Consider the following 15,089-nt stretch of genomic DNA (forward strand, 5'->3'; position numbering starts at 1 on the left):
TTTTATTAAAAAAAAAAGAGAAAAAACACATGAATAAAAAAAGAGTTTCTATTAGAGAGATACATTTTTTGCTCTCTATTTCAAATAAATAGATTTTTTTAATTTATATTTTAATTGCCTTTATTTTTTATTCAATAAACCATACTGCTGATAAAAAAATTAATGTTTTTTAACAAAAAAAATTCTTGATAAAAAAAATTCTTTTCTAGAATCTAAATAATTATCTTTTTTTACAACATTTATTTTTATTGCCACACAATTAAATAAAAAAACAAAAAAAACCATCCACATAACTACGTCAAATATTTATATATAAATTTATCGTCTTGTTTTAGTTTTTAATTAACATTAACAATATTTTTTTGCAAGTCCATATATTTGTCAACTCTTTTATTGCACATACAATATAGTTTCCTTTCCTGCATTGCAAATTAACTTGGAGTCTCAGGTGCAATGTAACCTTAGCTAATATTATAAAACTAAAAGGCAAAAAAAAAAAAAAAGTCAAATTCAAAAGCAAATAAAAAAAAAAGAAATCAAACCGAATATTCAACAGTCAGGAATATACGAGCAGGCAATTATTTATTTATTTTTCGCCGTAAGATCACCTCATCGTCAAAAAAATAATATTATTATTTAGGTCTCAATCAGTCCGGTCCATGCAGGGGACAGGGGGCTGTGCCCTTGACTTCAAAGCTGTGTGTTCATTTTCATTATCTGGCTGTGTCATCATGCCTTTGATTTGCAAATTGGTCAATGAACCATTCGATTATGGCACTGACCAAACATGCGTGTGTATATAAATATAATCTTATTACAACCATAGGTCCCACCCTACCATTTTTTAATTTTCTTTCTCACCTTGGATTATTGTCTTTCCAATTGCTATATGTCATAGTTTTGAAACCAGTTCAGCCTGGTAGGTTGAACCCGGATTCAGTCAACTCGGGATTGAAATCGGATCGGGTTAAAGAAAAAATAAAAAAAAACTTAATATAACCCGGCGAGTTGACCTGACAACCCGATTGACCCGGTCAAAAACCCTAGTTGCAACCTGTTGACTTTTGTTTTTTTACTACAACGACGTCGTTTTGATTTTTTTTAAAAAAATTGATCCGGTCGAAACCCGAAACTCGAGTCTTGGATTGAGCCGGGTCTGAAAACTATGTTATATATAGCTTCATTGTTTTCGAGCATTTATATCATGGTAGTTTTTATTAGAGTTTTTAAATCCAATTCGATGACCAATCCAACTCAAGGTTCAAGTCATAAGTTTTGCTTGGGTTGCCGGGTTTTAATTGGATCAACCATAATTTTTTTTATAAATCAAAACGATATTGTTTTGGTTTTAAAAAAATAATCAACGATTTACAACCGAGTTTTTGACTTTTCTTAAACCTGGCTTGGTTCCAACCCTAGGTTAGCCGAGTCGACTTGCTAGGTCGGTTCGAGTTTTAAAACTATGGTTTTTATAGTTGTGATTTAAAAAATATTTTAAATTGTAATTTCTTTAAAATATTAGTGTTTTTATTAAAAATGTTGTGAAATGAGTTTTTTTATGTAAAATAAAAAATATTATAGTTTAGTTTATACAAAATAAGAATTAGAGTATAATTATACACGGAGTTCAGTAAAAAAAACCAAAAACAAAACTACATCACTAGCCGAACAATTTTTTATCTGACAAATAAAAAAAAGCTGGACCTCAAAAATTGTGGCTAAGAATAAAAACCATGGGCTGTCCATAACTCTATTGGGCAACAAGACCCAGCCCATGACCCAAACCCAAAACCCACCGTGCTTTAGAAACACAACACTGAGGCAGCCATGTTCGATCTGTGCTGTCTTGAGATCGAAGAAAACTTTTCTTCTTAAGACAACACCAAAACCACTGGATAGATAGAGAAGTTAAAGAAAATTATCTGAAAAGAAAGCTTGAGCGATGAGCAGCATAGGAACAGGCTACGATCTGTCCGTCACTACTTTCTCGCCGGATGGCCGTGTTTTTCAGATCGAATACGCTGCTAAAGCCGTCGATAACAGCGGGTCTTCTTTTTTTTCTCTAAAATTTCTTAATACTTTTAAATTTGTAGACCAATGTTCTTGCTTTGTGTTGTTTTACTAGCATTACATTATTTAGGGGTTTTCTTCTATTTTGTTCATACTAGATTTTTTTCTTCTTGCAGTACTGTTATTGGCATCAAGTGCAAAGATGGGATTGTTATGGTATAAATTTATCTCTTTCTTTAGAAAAATCGAATTTTCTACATGCATTAATTGTACTTGTAATCATAAAATTGTTTAATTTTAGGGTGTGGAGAAGCTAATAGCGTCGAAGATGATGTTACCCGGTTCCAATAGGAGAATTCACACCGTTCATCGTCATTCCGGCATGGTACTGCTTTTTCATTTTTTATGTTTGTGTAAAAAGTTGCAGAAATTTAAGAAACAAAGATGGGGTTTTTTCTCATTACAGTGTTTGCAGCTAATTAGAGCGCAATATGATATTTTTTATTGTTTTGGATGAAGATTTATATTGAAAATTAATGCAAATTTGTGGTCGTGGATAATATACATGACATCAGTGTTTTTTATTTCTAATGGGATTTAATGCTCATTTATGTAGCTAAAATGTCAGTTTATATGTGTAGTTCGCTTTTTGCATACCTGATAAAATTGGGTCTTGTTTAGGGTCAGTAGGCTTCATTCTGATGCTGTAATGGGTCATCCTTGAAATTAACGAAGAAACAAGTTTTAATTTGAATGGATTGGAGATGGGTTTTTACGAGACATGGTCAAAGCAAATGATTATTGTTTCGCAGAAGGTTTAACTTAGTCTATGAGTTAAGAGTTTGGTAGGTGTGATGCTGGGATTTTGGCTTCTCCAATAAAACTCTATCGCAGAGGCTAGGTCAAACTTAAGTGGAAGAACATATAGCATGTATTCATGCATTCCTTAACAAGAAGAGAGTGGGAGTAGTTCATTTCTAGTTATTTCAAGGGAAGATGTGCTGTAGGAGGTATATGGAAAGGTTTACTGTTCTGGTCTTAAAATCAAACACTTTGATGAAGAATATTGTATTGTTTGTGCAACTGTATGCAAGCAAACATTAACTCTCTGTCTCTCATCTTTCAAATATCAGGCTGTTGCTGGTTTAGCGGCTGATGGTAGGCAAATCGTTGCACGTGCCAAAAGTGAGGCATCCAATTATCAGAGGTTTGTTTTTGAACAATGCCTTGTAGTTGTAGTTGAAGTGTTATTTTTACTCTGAAGCCTGCTTGAGTATTAAATAGAAACCAATAGATTGTTACAAATCCTAATCGATTGGCTTTTGGTAGTGGATGTTGGAGGGCTGAAAGTATTTTTCTTTTGAGTGCTTTTGGCTCAGTTGCGACCCAGTCACTGAAAATTAGCATGCACTTCATATAACTTCCCATGATCAACCACCAGGACTGGGGACAGTAGGATGTGTCATTTATGCCCTGTTAATGCAGCATGGGTTAGTGAGCCCTAAACTTGATGATAGCTCAGCCTGCTACAATTTTCGTTAAACTAATTTGAGTTGTATGGGATCAAGATTCAAGACACCACATATTGTAAAGTTGGTGTTTGGACAGCACTTGTTTGTCTAAGGCCTTAGCTATCTGTTCAATATGACAAGATTTCTATTAGAAGCCGCTGCTATATGCTTGGTCATCAATCACCACAAGATCCCCATTTTTGCCAGTTGTTTGCTCAGATATCATCTTTGTTCAAGATTGGAGATGAGGCGCTGTAGCATGATTCAATTTGCCTTGTGGATCTCTTACACCACATGTTTGCTAATTCTGAGTGTCATTATGATTTTGTAGTGTTTATGGTGAGCCCATTCCTGTCAAGGAGCTCGCTGATCGTGTTGCTAGTTATGTGCATTTGTGCACTCTCTATTGGTGGCTTAGGTAAGTAAAATTCCTTTCTTTTTTTTGGTTGAAATGTCTTCTTCATCTGTTCTTTCCACCATTTAGCCTTCAGTAAAACTACATAAAAGTTGTTATGCTGCAGGCCATTTGGTTGTGGGGTGATTCTCGGTGGTTATGACAGAGATGGACCACAATTATACATGGTTGAACCATCTGGCATCTCCTATGTGAGTTGATTTGTTCTAGTTTTGCCTGTTTCCTTTGCAATGTTTCTCCCTTTTAATTTTGTTTCATGGTGTGTTTCTTATCTAATGCTGTGTTGTTTGATTTGATGTAGAGATATTTTGGCGCTGCTATAGGGAAAGGGAAGCAGGCTGCTAAAACGTAAGTAATATTTGTTTTTTGTTTTGTGAGTGTATGATTTTATCATAAGGATTTGTGACATGATTGGAATTTAGAAGGTGATGTTCATTTATTTTTTCAGCTCTTTGAATATAATTCTCATCTGAAGCCAATTTATCAATTGATAAAGGAACCATTTTTATTGAAGGAATTAATCTTTACAAAAGGTTTAATTTTGTTAGCCTCATTTCAAATTAAATTGGTTGTTGCATTTCTGCAATTTATATTATCCTTTAGCTAATGTTTAGTTTTTCCTTTTTCCTTTTAAATGATTGAATGATGCTGTGGACAGAGAAATTGAAAAGTTGAAGCTGTCTGAAATGACATGCCGAGAAGGGGTCCTTGAAGTAGCCAAAATGTGAGCGCTCCAATTTCTTATTCTCTTTCTCTTCTTTCTTGCATGTATGTATTTTTGTCAATTATCATTGCATTCAATATATTTTTCTCTGTTTTCTTTCGAGTCTGGATCTTTTGGCAAGGATACTATTGGTTCAACAATGTTTGGCAACTCTTGGCTCCTCTTTTCTCCTTCCTTTTTAAATCCTTGTTAATGCCTTTGGTAAATTTTAGATGATGTAATAGCATTCATATAGCTTTCAACAGCTGAGTTTAATCACCACTTTAAGTGATTTAGACAAATTTTGATGAAAAGAACCCTTCTTATCGGACATTATCTGCATTTGTAACTGTCAAATCAATAGAAACCAGAGAATTGAATCATAAAATAGAGGAAGAACCCCCCCCCCCTTTCCATGTGGGTGCGGTGCATTCTTTGTATTGATATCTTCCTTCTCCCTTGATCAGCATTTACAAGTTACATGATGAAGCAAAGGACAAGGCCTTCGAACTTGAGATGAGTTGGGTTTGTGATGAGTCAAAGAGACAGCATCAAAAGGTAATTCTGGTTCATTCTCAATTTGAGTAATCACATGCATTGATCATATACTGGAGCAGAAACATAAACATGTGGACTTTTACCTTTTATTTTAATAAAATCTTCACTTACAATGCATGACTGGCACAGTTATTTGCAGCCTGACATTTTTGGAGACATTATTTTCTGTAGTTGAAGAAAAGGAAGCTAGTGTTCACTAGTCCTAGTTTCCACTTGGAATTTGTGTGTTCCGGTGTCTGCTGTAGTGTAGAAGGAAACTAGCCCTGTTTTTTTTTATTTCATTATTAGAAGCTACATTGCAATTTTTATGTGAAAGCCAGACTTCTCTTGCTGTAACTAGTTCAGCGTCAAGGAGAAGTGGGGCATTGTTAATATGGAATGAAAGATGATGTAACTATATGATGACCATCTTGTCCAATAACCAGTTCATATGATAATTCTTTCTTGATGTTGTTTTCTTATACACTATGAGTCGAGTGTTAAATGTTCTTACTGTGAGCTTCAGGTTCCTGATGAGCTCTTAGAGGAAGCCAAGGCTGCAGCTAGGATTGCACTTGAAGAAATGGATGCTGATTAAAAAGCTTAATTCAGCTAGGCCAGGGGCCATCGATAAGATGATTTTATTTTGATTGGGTTCTCATTGTTACATTCGAAATCTTTTTTGTGAATGGCCACAATATCATCCTGGAGCTTATTACGAATTCTTGTCATGCTTTTAATTGGTGTTTTCTTAAAACCAATATGGTCCCTCATAAACTCTGCTCAAGTCCAAAGTTTGGAGTCATTTTTTTCTCAATATCCTTTCTTTTTCTTGTGAGCTCACTTCTTTTAACAAATGAGGGGAAAATATTGAAAATAAGTTTTGATTTCTGTTTGTTATAGGGAAAGTCTCATCTAAGGGTGTGTTTGTCAGAGAACGGATGGATTGTGAAAAGTGGAAGGAGGGGAGAAATGGTTAACTTATCATCCATCTAGTTGTTTGATCAACAAAAATGGGGAAGGATAATAACTAGTTAATTTATCCAAACTAAAAGCGCATTGAAACTTTATAAATGAATGGAAGTATATGATCTAATCTGTCCAAATTGAGAGGTTTGAAGTACTTTCATATTGATTCATATGATCGCATGTAAATGTTAATCATAATCTTCTTCTGACAGATTGATAAACACTGTCACACACACCTGCATATTTCTCAGTAAGAGTATCCCTGATAGCAGGTCCTCTTCCATGTTTGTTTGTTTCACCTTCATACTGTATACCATAAATGAAAGAACATGAGATTTGATACAAAGAACTTGTTATAGTACTGACTTCTTGAATTAGTTAGTACCTGGGAAGCCAATGAGGATGTTCCCAGAACGAAATCATCTGGAAAAGAATGATGAAATAGCGGTTCATGCATGGAGGAATTGACGAAACACCATAATGATGCCCGGAAAAAAGAACTTATACCAGCTCTATCATCAAAGCAAAAAACTTATTAGCCCTTTAAAAGAAAACCCTTTAGATGAGAACTTACCAGCGTTATTTTAAAATTTAGACCGGCTGGAGAATGCTTCTGAAACCTAGACCAGTCTGGTTTTCAGAAAAAACAAAGACTAATAACTTATTCAAGGAGAATTTGAAATTCAAAATCTTAAAAAATAATAATTCAAGCAACAAGTGTTTAATTTCTCTGTCTCTCCCTCTTCTATTTCATTTCCTGGACAAATCTTAAAAAAATATCCCAACACTAGACATCTAGTTTCAGATTTTATCCTAAATAAATCTTTGTATTGATTTTATCCCCCAAGTCTTAAAAATTTTCCATTAAATAGTTTTAATAAAAGGATTCAATATATAGAAGATAACCTTATGATTCCTAAGAATATATTTTTTTTAATCAGAAAACTTGGAAGAAATTAACAAGATTTTGAGCATGTCGATCAGGAATCCAGCAAGCCTGAGAAAAGTTTGAAGATACCAGATAACACGCTGATCAGCTGGGCACAGACATGATGGCATGAGCCCATCGTCCAAGCAAATCCTGGTAGTTCAGATCAGACTATCAAATTTCTAGCCATGCTAAGAACACCTCTGCGTGGAAGACTCCTTGCTTGGCAAGGTGATCAGCCATGTGATTTGCTTCCCTCAAAATATGAGTAAAGGATAAGCTACCACAGAACTGAGAATGATGGCATGAGCCCATCGTCCAAGCAAATCCTGGTAGTTCAGATCAGACTATCAAATTTCTAGCCATGCTAAGAACACCTCTGTGTGGAAGACTCCTTGCTTGGCAAGGTGATCAGCCATGTGATTTGCTTCCCTCAAAATATGAGTAAAGGATAAGCTACCACAGAACTGAGCTAATTGATCAATACGGGAGAATTCATAGTCAAACTTCCAAAGCTCTCGATTCACTGCCATTTAACTATCCGACAGCGTTTAGAAAGTCTGATTCAGTCATTGAAGATTTACCCAGAAGACCATGATTGGAAGGAGAAACCTCTAGGGATTTCAAGACTCGTGTACAGAATTATTAGATTGGTGAACATGGATTTTTTGTTTATAAACATTTAATATTATATCTCAAGTAAACTCGCCATCAAAACAAAAATATTAGCGTATGTATAAAATTAGATCTTTGAGGTCCGAACTTGAAACTTAAAGAAATGTTCATTCCTTATTGTTTAAAAAAGACTGATTTTCATGTCTTTTTTTTTTACAGGTCATTTAATTTTCTTTTTAATTTGATCTTTTCTCATTTTCTCATTGTTTTTATTTGAGATTTTACCTAGTAATATCTTGTGGTGGTCTAAATATGAGGATCTCATAATATCAAGAAAAAATTATGGTGGTTGGTTAATAATGAATTTTGTAAAATAAAATAAAATTTTGTTGATATAAAATAATTAAGTCTCAAAGTATCAAAATTGAAACTAAAATAAAAATTGTAGGTTGAAGTTTACGAGTAGGGCAACTTGACTAATGCATGCATCACATACGCTACGGTGTAAAGGAAGCTATTACATTCTAGCGATACGTGTAGCTTTCTCCAACAGCCAAACACTAGCTTTTTGGTGGCGTTGAAAACAACACGACAAAAGCTTTCAAGCGAGGCAATGCATATATGCAAAGGAGTAGTGATAAGGCTTTAACTAGGTTTTGTGATTTTGTTTAATATGATGATTTTAGTCTCATGATCTAGATCATGAATTTAAAAGGTTAATTTAGATTGAGTTGAATTTTTTTAGTTATTTTTAATTATTTTTTTTTAGTTTCATCCTTCAAATATTTAATTGCTTTGAGAATTGGGTTATCAATTCGCATGATCAGGTTTATAGGGTTTGGAGGATATGCATGGGTTTGCTAGTTCTTGTTTTTCTTTTTTAATTTGGTTTATTTATTATTATAGTTTTTTTATAATAGAATTAAATGAAATTAACTTATTAAATCTAATTAGATCTATAACTCGAGTTGTGGATTTTTTTTACTTTTTTAAATGTTTTTTTTATCAACGTAGGTGTTCGAGTCAGTTTGCGCGCATCTCAACTAATCCCACGAGCCCTAAAGTTAATAACCATGTAAACCTCCAGTAGTTCTGAGGTTTGTGAGACTCGAACTAGTGACCTCTAAAAAGCAAACCTAGAATTTGACTAGTTGAGTTACACCCCTTAAGGTTACTTAACTTACTTTTTTAAATGTTTGTTTGAGGGTGTGATAAATATTATTTTTTAAAGTATTTTTCGCTTGAAAATATATCAAAATAATATAATTGTTTTTTATATCAACAGATCAAAATTATTCAAAACATAAAAATATATATTTTTTAAAAAATATAGTTAAACCATAATTCCAATCACCACCTTAAACATGTTAATACTGCTAATATTAAAAGTTTTCAATGGTATAGTTTTAGATAGTAAAAAATATTTTTTAAAATATTTTTTTATAATATATTAAAATAATATTTTTTATTTATTAAAATATAATTTTAATATTAACATGTAAAAATTTAAGAAAGTAATTTTTTTTTTTAAAAAGTACCGAAGTGCCAAACATGAACTAAAACACCCATAAAAAGCCCTGGACCATTTTCAAGGTTTTCAAAATGAACTGATTCCTTTATCTACTGTAAGAATAAGAACACAGTCGAAATTTTCTGCTCTATCAACAATGGGTTCAGGTGTTTTTTCAAATTTATATCATCAAATCCACTTAATTAGCAAAACCCTATAAATAAATTCTGTTTTTTCTTTTATTCTTAATTGTTGCGAATATATTTTCAGATGCTGATATGGAGGATTATGGGTTCGAGTACTCAGACGAAGAGCCTGAGGAACAGGATGTTGATATTGAGAATCAATATTACAATTCTAAAGGTTCTTTATTTTCTTTCTTTATAGTTACTTTTTTTTATTAAATGGGTCTTTATTTATCTATTTATTTATTGTTATTTGGTGCAAATTCGAGTGTTGTCATTGATAATCGATAATGGGTTCTTATGGTTTTACGAGAAAGGGTGATATTGCTTGTTGAAGTTTATTTGTGCAAATTATTGTTTTTATTTTTCTTTTTTTCAAGTTGGGCTTGGATTTGATTTGACAAGAGAAAAAGAAAACCCTATTTTTTCTAGGTTAGCTCAAATAGATTGGGTGCTTTTGAAGTGATGATCTTTAGAATGTCTCTCTGGGTACTTTCGGATTTAAATTGAGCGAGTGGGTCTAGAATGATTTTTCGGTTTTGAAAGACTATGTTTAGTCGCGAGGTGTCATCAGCCTGGACATAGATAAACAAGTAGTCGCTGCATGTTTTGTTTTTGTTGTTGTTGTTGTATTTCGGGTCGTGATTTTTTTCCATTCTCATTATTCTTCTCATATGCTCATGTATGATTTGTTTTCTTGGTTGAAAGGCTTTGTTGCATGGTTTTTTTTTTATTTTCACTAGCAGGTTTAATTAAGTAGCATTGATGTGGCATTATCTGCTATCTTGTGATTAGCAGTTTTCATGTAGTCAAACCGTTAGTTGTTCTTAAAATGCTTTTTTTATATTTTGTATCTGTTGTAATTTTCCTTTTCCTTTTCATTGTTGCCACACGAAGGTTTGGTTGAAACGGACCCAGAAGGAGCACTTGCAGGTTTTGCTGAAGTAGTTAGCATGGAACCAGAGAAGGCAGAATGGTGAGTAATTTCCAACTGTCTTGTTAATGAAAGTGGATCTGCAGAATGTAATTACTAACACTTTCAATTCTGCTATAATAACTTTGAGCATGTGGCTCTCAGTTTCACCTTTCAAGCTCTCCCTCTCATTTCAAATTGAATTTTGTAAGGTAGATAATCTTCATTGGAAGTATGGAGGATCTGATATGCAAATCAAGGTTGCAAACATTTTCTGCAATTAAGCTTTAGGTGATATGGAAAATCAGCACAATTCTAAGTTTTGTTGATCTTGTCCTGTCTAATAACTAATGTGGTTCTTGCACTTGATCTCTACAACAGCGAATCTTTGTGTAGCATAAGCTTTATGTAGCTAGCAGACAAGTGGATGACTTGGCTAAAGAATTACTTGCTAAAAACTAATTCACTATACATAATTGTACAGAGGTATTGTGGGTTTGAAGCTATCTTTTTAAGTGCTATTCACTTTGAGAGTTCATTCAAGTAGTATCCAGATAAGTAGTATCCAGATTAGAATGATAGACACTCTTTTCCATCCAGAGACCAAGTGGCTTTAACATGTATCTGAGTGTGATATGCAGGTCATATATGTCATGCATGCATTTATTATCTCACTTAATATTAATAAATTATACCAGTTTAATGTGCTGCAGTCTAATTGACTTTAGAGGGAGTTGAAAGGTTGGCTTAAAGGGGAATGACATGAGTGGATAAAGGGACAGTCACATTCTTCCTTTGTCTGCTAATATTTGTCAATGCTCTTTACATTTCAAAATACTTTGTTGATGCTCTTTACACTGCTGGAGAGGTGACATGGAAGTAGCTAATAGCCTTCGCCTTTGTACTGCTATTAAAATTGTTTCTTTGTTCTTATGAGGCATAAACTGCTTTGGTTTTGTATGTCTGCTCAAATAATTACCTAGAATTATTTATTTCTGTAAGCTAATTTTTTATAAGAAAAATCTTCTTGTTACCAGGGGATTCAAAGCATTGAAACAAACAGTTAAGCTTTATTATCGATTGGGGAAATATAAAGAAATGATGGAAGCATATAGGGAGATGCTAACATACATCAAATCAGCAGTGACTCGAAATTACAGTGAGAAATGTATAAACAATATCATGGACTTTGTTTCTGGATCAGCTAGTCAGAACTTTGGTCTCCTACAAGAGTTTTATCAGACCACTTTGAAGGCTCTTGAAGAGGCAAAGAATGAGGTTGGAACTCTTCACCGTAATCTTCTTAGTACCCTTTATGTCAAGATCATTAACGTTGTTCTCTTGTTATACAGAGACTTTGGTTCAAGACAAATCTTAAGCTTTGCAAGATTTGGTTTGATATGGGTGAATATGGACGGATGAGCAAGGTACCTTGTCTAATTCATTCTCTAGCTTTCCCTTTTCTTTCTTTTTTTATCTGCAGTGCTGGTTATGTAATTGATTCATTGTACATGACAGATTCTGAAGGAACTCCACAAATCTTGTCAAAGAGAAGATGGCACGGATGATCAGAAGAAAGGTAGCCAACTTTTGGAAGTCTATGCAATTGAGATTCAAATGTATACTGAAACTAAGAATAACAAAAAGCTCAAGGTAAGAATTTTCCGGTATTTAGTTTGTGCTTTGCTTTTGTATTTAGAATTGGATGATATAGTATATACTGTAATAACTGTATTGAGCTTTCCTAATCTCCATGGGAGTTTAATACCAGTTAAACAAATATATACGATTGAACTATTTTCTATCCTTGAGGTTTTTTTTTCTTTTACCTGAGTGCTTTGACCGTACACTTTCGTGAAGTAACTTCCATGTAACCTGTCAATTCATTATTTTTTCAGCTGATAACATGAAATTTGATAAGAACTTCGATTAGAGGGTATGCAATTTTATGAGCTAATGTCCTGCTTTCATATTTCATTAATGAACATTCTCAAGGTGCTTGTTTAGGTTGTAGGAAAATCAGAAAAAACTTCTATGGAAGCAATCTCCACCTTGTATGTTAACCAGATCGAGTAGGATTTCATGTTGTTTGTAGAATTCAAACACAAAATGCGTTGGTTTTTTATTATTCAGTGGTGCCCATTTGACAAAATTGTTAGGCCTGGTAAGTCTTAAGAGCAGGATATGGTGTTCTCCAAAGATATGATGTTGATGTTGATACTAAGCTCAATATACACATGCCTTGTATCTGGTTTCCCTGATAATGTAGTTCAATTTTGGTATCCTGCATGGAGCATATACTAACTCACATTAGGGATTTCTCATTCCAATATATCCCATGTTTTTAATGAAACATAAAGGTTGCTGAGAGTCGTATTATTGTTAGTATTGCTGTTTTAATTTTCACAATCCACACTTTAGTTTATCTGTTTGGTTGATTTAACATACTTTTTTTCATGATGATTTAACATGAGGATTTGTTTCTTTTGATTTTCTCATGTAATTGTTTATGAAATTTTTCCAGCAATTATACCAAAAGGCACTGGCTATCAAGTCAGCAATTCCACATCCAAGGATCATGGGAATAATCCGTGAATGTGGAGGGAAGATGCATATGGCAGAGCGTCAATGGGCTGAGGCAGCGACAGATTTTTTTGAAGCTTTTAAGAACTATGATGAAGCTGGAAACCAGAGACGCATACAATGCTTAAAGTATGTCTACCTTTTCTTCTAGTATATATTTTTTTAATCTTATTTTTGGTCTTGTCATCATCTTCTCTCCCTTGGCAAAGTATTAGTTTGTTTTGTTATCACCTACCTTGACTCATCAAAGTCTCAGTTATAAGCTAGCTGGTTAAGCTATGCCATTCTTTTCATCCTGTTGTTCTATGTATTACCTAGAAATTCTGGTTTATTGAGTGAAACAAAATGCATGCAAGATATTTTACGCCACTTCGCTGCCCTCCAATTGGTAATAAGCTTTGAAGTTACAAATTAGTAAAACTCACTTAAAATCCATGTGGAAAAGAACTGTACAAGGTGCACTGCATGGTGTGCCATACTAATGACAACAGCTGGATACAAGTATAAAGTGACAAAATGTGGATTGAAATTTGGGTTATATACATCATCAATGTGACATGTAATCATATGAGGGGTTTTCTTGCAAGATATGTCTTGCCTTTTCATTGCATCAATAGTCCATTACCAATGAGATTTCTGTCTGGATGAGAACTGCTGTTATGCCATTTTATCATAAAATGATCTAATCATCATGGTTGACAGATACCTAGTTCTAGCTAATATGCTGATGGAATCTGAAGTAAATCCATTTGACGGTCAAGAGGCAAAACCGTAAGTACATTTATAATATTTATTGCTCTACAATCTCAAGATTGGTCTTATATTTTCCTCTCCAGCTCATTTGTGTGTTCTCTAATGTTCGTTACTCTTCAGATATAAAAATGACCCTGAGATTTTGGCGATGACCAATCTCATAGCTGCATATCAACGAAATGAAATATTGGAGTTTGAGAAAATCCTCAAGGTATGGTTAATGGACTCTGATGGGATTTATAACGTTACATGTTGGTAAGCCTTTTTATTTTACTCTGCTGACATTTAAGTTGTTCCTTGGGCTTTCTTCAGAGTAACAGAAGGACGATAATGGATGATCCATTCATAAGAAATTATATTGAAGATTTATTGAAGAATGTGAGGACTCAAGTTCTGCTCAAACTTATTAAACCTTATACAAGAATCAGGATTCCTTTCATATCAAAGGTGAAGGCCATGGTTTCTTCTTACCGTTGCACTATTGTGTGCAATTACTAATGTTTAAGTTTTAATGCTAATATTTTTGAGGATCTTAAAACTTGACTGAGAATTTTAATTGGATTGAGATATTCTAGTCATGTATTCCTAAGAAACTTCTATTCCCCGTGAACTTATAAATTCTATTGACTGGCAGGAACTCAACGTGCCAGAAAAAGATGTTGAACAGTTGTTGGTTTCACTTATATTGGATAATCGCATTGATGGACACATTGATCAAGTTAACAGGCTGTTAGAGCGTGGTGACAGGTAAAGCTTCTTCTCTATTTCTGCCCTGGTCTACTCTCTGCTTGGCAGCTGAAATTGCATTTCCATTACATCTGTGCAAAAATGCTGGGCTTTTATCACAGCCAACCATCTTCCTCACTGTCAAATGTCATGCAGGTCAAAGGGAATGAAGAAGTATACTGCCATTGAGAAATGGAACGCACAACTTAGGTCTCTTTATCAAACTGTCAGCAACCGGGTGTCTTGAGATTGCAGCGTTGTGTGATTTCCCTCCAAATTAGGCACTCTGGTTATACCAGTATTTTGGTGGATTCAAGAGCAAACTTTTCTTCTCTCTTTCGCGAGGCCTGAGTGTTAGAGAAGTTGCTGCTGAGTTTGGTCCATAAATGAGTTTTATGTTTAACAGTTATTCATTTTGAAGAAAAAAAATGTGAGTAGAGAATGTATAAATATATAGCTTACTGATAATTTTGAATTTTTGATACTGAGAAAATTCAAGTCCTACTGTTTATTTATTTGTTTTTCTCCATTCTTATTTTCACATTGCTGCTGCTGGCCTTTGGTTTCTATGTCAGTATCTTGAGAATGTCATAAGATATAATGGATTGCTGAATTGAGAGGCTCATGTGGCCTGCGTGCTTAAGATAGGAGGAACTGGGTATTATTGTGTTGCATTCTGGGCATAACATTAAACGGATGAACAGCAAGTTGATATGTAATTGAATTACAAC

At 33.9% G+C, this 15,089-nt stretch overlaps 2 protein-coding genes across 2 annotated transcripts; both read left to right on the forward strand.

Annotated features, from left to right (window-relative positions):
- The first annotated feature begins 1,814 nt into the window (after nt 1-1,814).
- Nucleotides 1,815-5,993, forward strand: LOC133679318 (proteasome subunit alpha type-3-like). The gene is made up of 10 exons (XM_062101868.1): nt 1,815-2,046; nt 2,187-2,226; nt 2,312-2,395; nt 3,144-3,217; nt 3,853-3,939; nt 4,043-4,127; nt 4,238-4,284; nt 4,595-4,660; nt 5,107-5,197; nt 5,703-5,993. Exons 1-10 carry the CDS (start codon nt 1,943-1,945, stop codon nt 5,772-5,774), a joined length of 750 nt encoding a protein of 249 aa, XP_061957852.1. The 5' UTR covers nt 1,815-1,942; the 3' UTR covers nt 5,775-5,993.
- Nucleotides 5,994-9,230: 3,237 nt separating this feature from the next.
- LOC133679276 (COP9 signalosome complex subunit 2) lies at nt 9,231-14,873 on the forward strand. Its single transcript, XM_062101819.1, has 12 exons — nt 9,231-9,365; nt 9,469-9,561; nt 10,281-10,359; nt 11,334-11,574; nt 11,649-11,723; nt 11,815-11,949; nt 12,821-13,008; nt 13,582-13,650; nt 13,753-13,843; nt 13,945-14,079; nt 14,267-14,379; nt 14,515-14,873. The coding sequence occupies exons 1-12, from the start codon at nt 9,356-9,358 to the stop codon at nt 14,603-14,605; spliced, it is 1,320 nt and encodes a 439-aa protein (XP_061957803.1). The 5' UTR covers nt 9,231-9,355; the 3' UTR covers nt 14,606-14,873.
- The last annotated feature ends 216 nt before the right edge of the window (nt 14,874-15,089 follow it).

Source organism: Populus nigra, chromosome 19 (assembly GCF_951802175.1).
Source record: "Populus nigra chromosome 19, ddPopNigr1.1, whole genome shotgun sequence".
Taxonomy (NCBI): domain Eukaryota; kingdom Viridiplantae; phylum Streptophyta; class Magnoliopsida; order Malpighiales; family Salicaceae; genus Populus; species Populus nigra.